Raw genomic sequence first — 12,195 nt, 5'->3', positions numbered from 1 at the left:
GCTGAGCGGCGGGGCGTGACGTACACAGCCAAGCCTCACCCCCGGCCGTGTACGTCACCACTCTGCCTCCCTTTCCCTCCCGCTGTGGCGCTTGGCTGACTTCTGCGCCGCTGAGCCAGGCTGCCGTGGAGGAGCAAGCGGTGTGAGCGGCCGTTTGGGCCCCATGCTCCCCATGCAGTGTAGGGGTGCTGCATGGGGACCACGGTACCCAAACGGCCACTTGCGCGGCACAGAAGTCAGCTGAGCACCATGGGGAGGCGAAGGATATAACTCAGGCAACAGCCAGCATTTCAGCGTTACAGAGTCACAGACATTGGGTTACTATATATATGACTACAAAAGCTAAGTAACTTATGATCTAAAGAAGTGGTGACCAAACCGGTAGCCATTAGTTGCTAGGGATGTCAACGTGTACTCCACTACAAGATTAACCAATAAGCTTTGGCTTATCAGTTAATCTTATTAACTACATGCACTCCCTCCCCGCTTGTTGCCTCTGTATCACAGGTGGGGGAACAGGAGAGGAGCTCACGAGGAGCCTGCTTTAAGCTGCCTCGGATAAAGAGGCAGCTATGCGGAGGGTGAAGGGGGCAGGCTGGAGCCAATACACATGGGGAGCTGACTTTTGGCTCGCTGTGCATGCCAGCTCCAGCAACCCACCTGCCCTCTCCCTTGCTGCCTCCTACCAACGCAGTGAGAGGGGGCAGGCAGGAGTTGGTGCTGGGGGAGCCGGCTTAAAAGCTGGTTTTCCCCTGCTCCAGCCCCACAGTGCCACCTGCCGCCTCACCCCCGCTACTGCCTCTGCAACAGAGGTTGTTGCAGCCTTTATCCACAGGGCGCTGAGACCCCCCGGGGACAGGGATTGCTGCTGGCCCAGCCTCTGTCTGCGGGAGGTAGAGCAGCCTCTGTCCACAGGGAGCTCAGACCCCTCGCAGTCAGGGGCTGCTGCCACAGACAGACCTCTCTCCGTGGTCAGCCTGGGCCGCTGTGGACAGATGGTGCTTCGCAGCAACCTTCCCTATCCCCTCCCTCAACAGCAGCCTCTGTCTGCGGGGAGCTTGGACTGCCCCCATGGACAAGGGCTGCTGCCACCCTGCGCTGCTGCCTCTATCACACCCAGCAGCAGGCAGCTGATCCGCGCAGGGAGCTGGTTTTTAAACCGGCTCCCCTTGTGGACCGGCTCCCACCTGCCACCCTGTGCTACTGCCTCTGATACAGCAGCAGGACAGGGTGGCAGGAGGTGCCAGGAGCACACTGGTTGCCAGCCCTGCTCCTGGGGACTATCAAATAGTCTTGTAACTGATAAAATTTCATGCGGTTACACAACTATTCAATTACATTGTAATGAACATCCCTAGAAACCACATGTGGCTATTTGGCCGGTTGAGTGTGGCTAGTTCGCTACAGAAATGGTTGGACACCACAGATCTAAAGTTAATTTTCAGTGTTCAGTATTTAACAAAATATCTATGAAATAAGAGCAGCATATAAAAGTGTACGTCAATAGAGACACTAACTAGAGGCCCAACTGCTTCTTATTTAAATGTATAGCTCTGTATTTCTCTATATATGGCGAACGATTTATAATTAAGTGCAGTAAAAATAAACTAACCGTTGCAACAGAAGGTCTACAAAGTCTCCGAAAAAATTAAAACAGACCAAATAAAAGATCTAGCCAGTTGGTGCGACACTTTGCCATGTAGTAAGGGCTTCGTCCTTACAGACAGAGCCCTGCAGAGATACAAAATTTTGTATCTGCAAAAATGAGCCACGGAATCCGCATTCACATCCACGAATGAGGATACCCGTGGGTATAAAGCAGATAGCTGCAGATTTGCAGGCTCAATTTACCACAGAGCTTAGATGCCTGTCATTTTCAGCACCTAAAACCCAGAATCAGGTTTCACTAGATTCAAAAAACCATGCTCAGCAGCCTACACTCACTCGGTCACTTACTTTTTTTGCATTTAATGTTACAATGCCTCAATGTCTGGTATCTGGACATTTAAGGCCAAGCACAATGCAATAACTGGGGAAATACAGGTGTTCCATCACCTAACTCCTTATATGGCCTGATCTAATAAGGGTGCTCATAGCTCACCTACCCCACTGGGTGCCTATAGATGAGCTTACTAAAAATGATGTGGGGAGGGGAGGAGGAGCTCCCTTAAATTTAGCCCTATGGTTGGGGTTGTCATGTGGGATATTAGAGACCTTTTGGTTCAAGTACCCCCTCCTCCTGAGAGGGAGGAGGGATTTGAAATGGAATCTGCAAGTTATCTGAGTGGGCTACAGGATATTCTGATTTGGGGCTCCCTCATCACAAGTACGAAGTACTGCTAAGTATCCCATATAGGCACTATTTGCCTCTTATTATACATGTCGGGTTAAAAAATTATGCTTATTGTTTACCTTTGATCTATTTTTCTTTGTTGCAATACATCTTTAATGTTGGCCATTCTCACAAGAGCACTCCCATTCGAGTGATTCCAGCACCAAAACTAACAAAGACAGACAAACTGTTAATATTGCTTAACAAGATGAGTATCTACATATAATACACAAAACATATTCACTCATATCACTGTCGTGAACACTGCCCAATAATAATGATCAGCAACAGAATAAAGTTCATACTTACTGGCATTCGTCGCCCAATAAAAGAGTACGAATAGAGCTTTAGATCTTGATCTGCTAAGGAAGATGGGACTACAAAGTATTCTGGAAGGCTGGGGAGAGAGGGGAGATACAAACACAAATAGTTATCTTTCTTTCATGTGCTTTATCTAGTTTTCTGGAAATAAAAAGGTTGCAATCTAGAAGACATAACAAGGAATATTAGCGCAGAATAACAATCCATGTTAATTGGGCTACGTTTGATCACAGTGTAGCAATAGTCATTCATGATACTAGTACTTCTGGTATTTTCCTGGAGGGGCCACACACACTTTTAGGTCCCAGCCTTGCAATGACTTGGATAGCAGAAGGCAAAACAAAAGATACAACCTTTGCATTCTGTCCTTGGCTGCAGCGGTGTATGTATACGGGGAAAGGACAAAGGGGGACATACATCTCCTCTCCTCCAACCAAAATATCTAAATGCATGTCAAAAAAAAATATGACCCAAACAGGAAGTTAAATCCAGAGTACCACTTGCTGCACTGGTAGTTTACCTGTCTTAGGGCGTGTCTAGACTACAGGATTTAAAAAAAAAAAAAAAAATTGGCCTTTTTTCGAAAAAACTTCCTCTGTGTCCAGACTGCTGCCATGTTCTTTCGAAAGTAAATCGAAAGAACGCAGCAGTTTTTTCAATCGCGGAAAACCTCGTTTTACGAGGAAGAATGCCTTTTTTCAAAAGTGCTCTTTCGAAAAAAAGCGCTATGTAATGCAAACTGTACTTTTTCCAAAGAGAGCATCCAGACTGCCTGGCTACGTCTACATTGGCCCCTTTTCCGGAAGGGGCATGTTAATTTCAGCGATCGTAATAGGGAAATCCGCTTTGAAGTAGGAATAAGATCCTCCGGAAAAGGGTGCTTTTTCCGGAGGATCGGGGCCAGTGTAGACGCTCTTTTCCGGCTTTTCTAAAAGCCGGAAAAAAGCGGCGGACATTTTTATTTAAATGCCGCGGGGGATATTTAAATCCCCCACGGATTTCCCTACTACGATCGCTGAAATTAACATGCCCCTTCCGGAAAAGGGGCCAATGTAGATGAGCCCCCTGGGTGCTCTCTTTCAAAAAAGTGGCTTGCTTTTTCCAAAGTACTGGTTATATTCTAGACCAGTGTTTCTCAAACTGTGCTCTGTGGAGCCCCAGGGCTCCGCAAGACATCTTCAGGGGCTCTGCGAGGTTGACAAACTGGAAACATCAATTGTATGCCCACACATACAATCAGTGGACAGCTGGGGCTCCAGAGCCCAAAAAGTTTGAGAACCGCTGGTCTAGATGCTCTTTTTTGAAAGAGGCTTGCAGTCTAGACGTAGCCTAGGTGCTGTAATGAACCAGCCAACAGTGCTAAATGATTATCTATGTCTATGAGGGAAGACAAAGAATTGGGCTTGTTTAGTTTGGAAAGGAGAAGACTGAGAGGGGACATAATAGCGGTTTTCAAGTATCTAAAAGGGGGTTACGAGGAGGGGGGGACATTTTAGGTTTAGGTTTGGACATTGGGAAAAACTTCCTGTCAGGGTGGTTAAACACTGGAATACATTGCCTAGGGAGGTTGTGGAATCTCCAACACTGGCGATACTTAAGAGCAGGTTCTATCAGGGATGATCTAGATGGTGCTTGGTCCTGCTGTGAGGGAAGGGGACTGGACTTGATGATCTATCGAGGTCTTGTCCAGTTCTAGTGTTCTATGATTCTATCCTATCCCACCAGGGGATCTGATATTCAAGTGTGGCAATTCATGAATGGTGCATATAAATTAGTGTGTAGAGAAGCACTTCAGCTGCAACAGTCAGTATTGATCAAACTGATCTCATTATTTTGTTTCATGTTATAAAACTTCAAATTTTGCTAATTTTTCTTTTACAGGCATGCACCTTTGTGTTAGTTTACACAACAATAATAGCTTATACCACAAGGCTAAGAACTGTAAAGAATACAGTAAAAACAAACTGATTTTTTTTGTCACTTAATTTGATATGAATGTGTTAGTCAGCTAGAGAAGGGTTGGGGAACCCAAGGCCCAGGGGCCACATGTGGCCCCTGGGTTTCCTGGATCTGGCCCCTGAGGCTTAGGGTCACCCCCGGCACTGGGGAGCTGGCACTCCATCCCTCCTCCCCCACAGCCCGTGACTGATTTTTCTGTGGGTCAGCAGCCCCTGACACAAAAAAGGTTCCCACCCCAGAGCTAGGAGATACACAAGAGACTCAAGTTGCTCCAACTCTGGGAGCATCTCTTCAAGGAGTCTGCCTCAGATATCTTTATAGACATTTTTTTTACAAATGCTCATCTCTTATCAGAATACATCTGGTTTTGCCCCCAAAAAGAATATCTGATCTGTTGTGGGACTGCTAGAACACCAAAGTGATCCCAGAGTCAAATTTTCTTGATTTTCTTTTTTCAGTCTTTGTTTAAACTTACCAAGTAGATATCATGTAACCTTCATTGACTGAACAAACTCTCCATTCTGAGGCACCTGTTCTTTTGATCTCTCTATCCCAATCAGAGTACGTTTCAAATAAAGGCGTCTGCTGACCGCTGCCACTGCCCCCACCTCCTGGGTCTATTCCATTTACAGTTGCTAGGAAAAGGAAAATAATCAATGCAAGATTTTTAAGAACATCCTTTCAACTAAAACATATCAACACTATACCCAGATAATAATAATTGCCTACTAAATACACGACTTTTTTTTTTAAGGGAATTCTATATTAAAAGTTAGAAGTTTTTATTCTTGTAGTTCAGTTACCATCTGCCACTAAAAGTAAAGATTCCAAGAATGGATTGACTGATTCCAGGTCAGGACTGCCTTGTCTTCCCTTCCACAGTTTTAACATTTTTCTTCAGGGGTTGCTTTCTAGGCAAACTATTACATACAGACAGAAGAGGTGGGAAAGGCTTTTTTTTTGTATTAATACAAAGACTAGGGTAAAATACTCAGTTAAACTCAGCTGTTCTCTCGTTATATGGTACAAAGATGGTTAACCATGCTAAGTGGAATTATAGTACATTTTGTTTTGTGAAACTTTGAGTTAATTTTATTTTAACAGTAAACAAATTACAGAAATTTAGCCGCAGTCTTAAAACATGATCCATGTGTGAAGCCTCTTTTGCTGACAGTGGGAGTCTGCAAGGACATAAGGCTCTGTACAAGCAGGTCAGATGGCAGGATTATGGCCATATCATTGCCCCTATAAATCTACACCTGCTGTTTATAGACCAACAATTTAATCTTTTCAGTGGTACTGAAGCACACTCTCGTTTTATGCTTTCCAAAATAAACCTATATCAAAAATCAGAGTAGACATGGTATTAATGCTCCAAACACCACCCAGTATACAGTTATTTAAATGGGGCAAAGCTTCAATCCTTTATCACATCTCCTATTATCTACGTAAATACAAATTTCCAGTGTAACAATCACCACAGTAGGAGAGGGGAGAAATAGAGATTATACCCTGGAGAAATGGCACCTCAAAAGATAATTTAATTGTTTTCTTTTTTGTTGGTTTCCAGCTGGTTTAAAGATATTTACATTAGAATTTAACATGGAAAAAGTTAAATTCAAGAAAGCAGCCTCTTTAAATTTCGCTCATCATAAAAATAATGCTGATGCCCAGATAATTTGTTTATGCTTCCACTTTATTTCCTAAGTATATTATAAAATAAATAGGACATGGACAAGTCCTGCAGATCTGATCTAGTTTCAGAGTAGGTCACAAATGAAGTTTAATTTGATAATCTCATTTTATCATCTGTGCACATCACAAAAATCATATTGCATAGATTTATAGCAGGAGTGAGAGTCTCCGTCCAGTGGTCCCAGAAGCGGAAGAGCAGGCTAGGTACTGATGTGCAACGACAAAACCCTGCTAGGAAGTTTACCAAAATGTTAAGCCAGTTCTATTAGTCCAATATTTTTAAAATCTCTATATTCATTCATGCATTAAAGAGAAAACATAAAACATTGGGAATCCTGCAAAAGATCTGAAATCAAATTTTCAAAGGTAATTAGGTGTAATTACCAGATTTTCAAAGGTAATTTTAGGTGTCCCAGCATAACCAGTTACTGGGATTTTCAAAAATCTCTTAAGAGTTGGGCACCTATCCTGCTACTGCATTTAGGAATCTGGCCCTTTACTCCAAATATTTTTTTTCCAGGGGGAAGGGAGGTTTGGGAAGGGAATTAGGGGAACTTCAACTTTTATCTGAATTCAGAATAGTGAAGTAATATGCATGCAATAATTTGCTTCTCCCTCCCTCTTTCAGGGAAGTTGGAAAAAAAAATTCTCAGTGGTGGATTTTTTCTGCTGTTTTTTCACAATAGGAATTACTAATACTATCAATACTTGGGGTAAAAAGGCACTGGGAAGAAAACACAATGCCATGTTCTTCCATGCAAAAGCACAGTGAAAAGGAAGAAATAAATGGACAAATACTGCAGCTTCCACAGTTCATGGGACTGGCAGGAGTACTGAGTGGGTAGAATGCAGTGCTAGAGAAGGGACCAGAGCGCTAAAGAATCCCTGCCATGACCACACCTTGCTATACAGTGGGATTTCCCCCCCTAACCAGCCACCTCTACTCTAAGCCACTTCCGTGCAGCAAGATCACTGTCTCTGGTTCAATCTAACTCTAAAGGAGCAACATTCACACACTGCAGATTTTACCCCTTTTCTACAGCTCTTCCACTGGTCTCTTCCTTTCCCATGTGGCACATGGATATTTGCTGGATGGAGTAAAAAAGCAGCTCTATGGAGGCGGTAGTGGACCCAGCATTTTGTCCGTCTGTCTCTGTCTCTACACTTCCCAAACTTGCTAACTATTGCACTAAGAAGCTGGAGGAAGAAATTGGACCTTAATTAAGTCCCTTTTCATATAAATTGCCCATTTTCAAGTATCTACAACTAGGACCTTTGACATATTTGTGCATGCACACTGGACTCAATGCAGGCACATACAGAAATAAGCATCTTTTAAACATGCTTGAAAATTTGGAGCTGTAATTTCACAACATTCTTCTGTAGTAGGCTGTTCATTTGTTGTGACTGCAAATGGCAGAGTAAATAAAAGTTTCAATGCAACTGAAACACATCTACAGCACTTTCCATTTTTGCAGGCTTATTGTGATGGAATTTGTAGCTGTTAGCTGTGTATTGGCTGGGGAGCACTAAGCAAAGACTTTGCAGCGTTAAACTAAAAACCAAGTTCCAAAGGCATCTGTTCCAAGCTTACCTAACTGACAAGATTCAGTTGGAGACTGGCCTTGAGCAGAGGGTGTGCTCCAACTCAGCAGGGGTGGTAGAAGATTTGAGTGGGAGGCTATACCTAGTAAGCCTCTAGGAAAGGAGGTATGGAGTCCCAAGTTGCACAAATCCTCCTGCAATACCACCAGAAGAGACACTTATTCCCGACAGAAGGGCAGGTGAACAAACCTGCCTGAAGGGGGATTATCTAGGTGCCCAGAGTATCAATATAGATGCATACTAGAATGATTCAAGGGTGGAATGGGAGATAATGGCACTCATGCTAGTACGGATAGTTTTGTTTTGAATAAAGATAAGATTGTTTTGTTTCTGATAATAAATTACCATCTCACTGATTAATTTATACACAGAAAGTAAGGAATGCTCAGGTACATTGTAAATCAATGTAAGTCATCTTCCAGGGCAAACTTCAAAACACTCTTGTCATTGCTTTTGGCTAAAAGTAAGCAACCTTATTAATATTAGAACTCATGCACATACTAAAGAATGGACAAATATTTACATGGTTACCTGGATTATGATACTTTTCCCCAACAAATTCAAATGCAAAGAGGAGCTGAAGATCTGTTGGCTGGGAATAATGTGCTATTGCAAGGCACACCTAGAAAAAAAAATTATTTTTTTTTACTGTTCAGAATTATTGAATATAAAAGTATTCTAGTGTAACAATCAAAATATCTGTGGAAGAAAAGGATTGATTACCAGGAATGATGGCACTGTAACCATATAACAGAAGGCAAATTTAAAAAACCAGTCTGACGTATTTCAAGATTTGACCCAAAAGACAGACATGATATATTTTGGTATTTGGTTAAATTGGCTAATTTGTTGGAAAGTGATTTATCAGCCAAGACAGGTGAATTTTGGACCTTCCACCAATACTGCCTCAAAGTTAGACTGATTTAGTTTTTAGCAGAAAGGTTAGCCAGCTGTAGGACTCCCCCCCCCCCCCCCCCTCCAAATTCTCTATATAGACAACAACACATTGGATGTGAGCTACTCTGCTGGAATTTCTATGTCCAAACAGGAGAGAAAGGAGCACAATGGGGTTCCACTCTTGGTTGATCCTTAGACACTACAAAAACACAAATACAATAAAAAAAGAAAATAAATACAAAAGTCTTGCATATCAGAACCCAACCCTCACATTATTTCTTCAAACAGCAGCCTCCCATTTTTACTTCTAACGCCTGCCGGAGTTATGTCAACACTGCAGCAAAATAAATCCCATTAATTGATGCAAGGGACAGATGACTCCAAGGCTTTTGGAGAAGAAGTAAAGGAATTATCAAGGAATAAGGAATGGCCAAATCTCCATTATGATGTGGGTGCTCTTCTTCCTAATTACTTGTTTTGTTTTTCACACGTGCTAAACACTTCAAGTTTCCCATAAACTCACAATTTCAACCTCTCTGAAAAAAATCAAGGTATTGTATTATTTAGACCAGACAAGAGGATTTATAGTTAGTTTGATAGATCAGTAAATGATGTCTCTCTCATTCCCTATGTGGTCTTGAAAATAATGAGAGCTAGATTTCAGCCTAATGATAACTTTGGGTCTTGCCCTTAGAAATTCCACCTCTAGCAGAATGCGATTTAATCAGACAAGGAAACACCTGCTTTACCATATAAGACTGCCAGCGCGTCCCAACATGTTTTCTAAGAACAAGAGAGTGATTAGAATACACCGTGCTGAGTCACTTCCCCTGCCCTAAGATGGGTACTACTTCAGAGCATCAAAACTGTAGAACAATTATTTCCTCAACACCGCAGCATAAAAAGTTGTTTCTACAACATCAGAAGTTAATGTGACAGAAGGCAGGACGCTTACTAAGTTAAGGCTACACACAATTCAAAACACAAAATACAAGTATTTGTGTTTACACATGAATAGTACCAATGAACTCAAGGGGAATTTTCATATAAGTTGAGAAAGTTCTAAGCATCCAGGAGCAGGCCCTAAATTTCAATTGTAATTTATCTCTTTCATTCTTTAGCTCCAAAACTTGGTACCCAACATGGATAAAACAAACTGTTTTCCTTTTGATCAGAATGGACAGAAGTAAACAGTAAAGGCCAAATCTTAGGAATGAAGCAAAGCCCTTAAAATCCACCTTTTATAGTCAATAAACGTAGTTCTTGTTTATAACAGAATCCCGTTTGTACAATCCATAATGGGGAAGGGGGAGCAGACTGTGCGTACCTTCATCCACACTAAGGGAAGAGGCAGATTTCACAACATACTTTGCGTCTGCACTCCAAGGGGGATGGACACCCGAGTGCTAGAGCAAGTCCCTTAAGAGGAGTCTCTCCAGAGTTGATCTCAGTCTCTGTGGTTCTGCATTTGGGTGCAGCCCTATGTGCTCCCTAGAGGAAGCTTAATAGCCTGGCTCCACAAGACAGGCAGAAAGGGTGTCCAGGCCACAACAGGCAGATTTCGTGGTATCTCAGCACATCATGTGGTGTCCCAAGGGGGGCAAGTTGTCACAATATTTAATGAGGTTTTCATATACAGTGAAGCAAACAACTGGAACATACAAGACAACAACTGCCAATTCAGGCTCTGATTCTGTAATGTGATCTGACAAGGTGGACTGCTGTATCAATATGGACCCCCAATGAAACAAATCGCCTTGTGCTGATCATAGTACAGAGCCATGGTGTCCAGCATGCTAGCCACGTTCGGCTAGTTTAGTGTGGCTAGTTCGCTATAATTCAGAACTGGTTGGACACCACGGGTTTAGAGGCATGGCCTTTCTTTCTTCCATGTAAATTTTAACATTTTATTCTGAAATTAACAGCCTATCAAGGAACATTTTATTTGCTGACAAGCACTAAAGTCACAATCGTACTCTATTTATTCCTGGCTATGCAATTCCATATAGTAGCGCTATTGTCTGGGACTTTAAAGACAAGCAAATTCCACAGTGCTCAGCAGAAAGCTGTAAGAATCTGAAAGCACAAACTGGAGAACAAAGATGTTTTACAGTAAGTATTCTTGTGCCAAACTGATAAACATTCAGTATTTTTGCCAACTGAATTGCACAAAAGCAAAGATATTTAGAAACATTATTCAAAAACCAGAACAGTTTTTCTTTGTAGGAGAAATCACTGATTAAAAAGTAAAAATAATGGACTTAATTGCCTCTATTAGTGCTCATGCTTGCAAATTGCATCTCCCTGGACTAGCAGTTCCCCAAGAGCAATTCCACATTTTGGAAATGCAGGTGATGTTTGCACTGCAACCCTCTGTACCAGGTTTCTAGTAGCTCTATTTTAAGATCTAAAGGAAGCTGCTGGAGGCATGTACCAGACAAGCACCTCCCCTGGTTGTGTAGTCATTCAACTCCCCAGGCCACACCACTGGCTTTTATGGTTGCAGTCTCAGGTACGGGACAGTCTTGGCACTGCAACTGTCCACTCAAGGAAGAGCTTTGCCAATGGAAAGACATGTAACAAGAACTAAATCATGTTCCATAAATATAGTTTATTAATGTTCCATATTTGCAAATGTTCTCTTGGCATAGTGAAATAAACACCCTCTTGACCCCAATATACACCTAAACCTCAAACACTTACTTGGAATTTTTAACAAATTTGGAACTCCGAGCATTTGTCACAAAAATGCCTATCCAGATTCCAGAAAGTATATTTAAATTTCAGCATTCTAACTTTTGGGTAACTTTAGGTTAGCATTTTCCACAACACCTTGGAAGGATCTAGCATTTTCCATTTTTAGCAGTAACAAAATTTCTACAGTGTGATATGTGGTTCAAATATATAATTTGATTGCAGCTTTGGAAGCTCTAAAGCAACCTTTAAAATACTGGCTCCCTAAATCTGTTGTCAGCTTTTAAAGTAGAACAGATTTGGACTTCACTAATGCACTGTAAGAGTGCACTTAACTGGGGCACACAATGCAACTGCAGGCACGCAATGCAACTGCATATTGGAAAACAGTAGCACAAATTTCCAGTTTGCACATGCACATGACTAAATGTACGTTTAGCTATGTGTACACATAATAGATTTATGAGTGAACATTTAAAAGGGAACATATAAAGCAGATCTACAAATATGCCTTTATGTGAGGTCTGAAAACCAGGCTTTAAGATTTGCTGATGCAGTGGATTGGTAACTCTCTTTTCACCTTTGGGTAATGGTCATGAATCTGACCTCTTGCAGTGGTGAAAACAATTAATATTCAAAAGCTGTCTGGTAGCATATGTAAAGGAGTGCCATGTTCTAGTGAACAGGTATCC

General features: G+C 42.0%; 1 protein-coding gene across 2 annotated transcripts in view; it reads right to left on the bottom strand.

Moving 5' to 3' along the window:
• The window catches only part of MTMR10 (myotubularin related protein 10), a 56,978-nt gene that overhangs the window by 14,244 nt on the left and 30,539 nt on the right, over positions 1-12,195 (bottom strand). For both annotated transcript variants that reach the window (XM_075897712.1, XM_075897713.1), the window contains exons 6-9: positions 8,444-8,534; positions 5,088-5,247; positions 2,642-2,729; positions 2,413-2,501 (exon numbers count right to left, since the gene is read on the bottom strand). In XM_075897712.1, coding sequence (XP_075753827.1) covers positions 2,413-2,501; positions 2,642-2,729; positions 5,088-5,247; positions 8,444-8,534 — 428 coding nt within the window. The remainder of the gene's footprint in view (positions 1-2,412; positions 2,502-2,641; positions 2,730-5,087; positions 5,248-8,443; positions 8,535-12,195) is intronic.

Source organism: Pelodiscus sinensis, chromosome 14 (assembly GCF_049634645.1).
Source record: "Pelodiscus sinensis isolate JC-2024 chromosome 14, ASM4963464v1, whole genome shotgun sequence".
Lineage (NCBI taxonomy): Eukaryota > Metazoa > Chordata > Testudines > Trionychidae > Pelodiscus > Pelodiscus sinensis.
The sequence above is the reverse complement of the archived record's forward strand: the minus strand, read 5'-3'. Positions and strand labels throughout refer to the sequence as shown.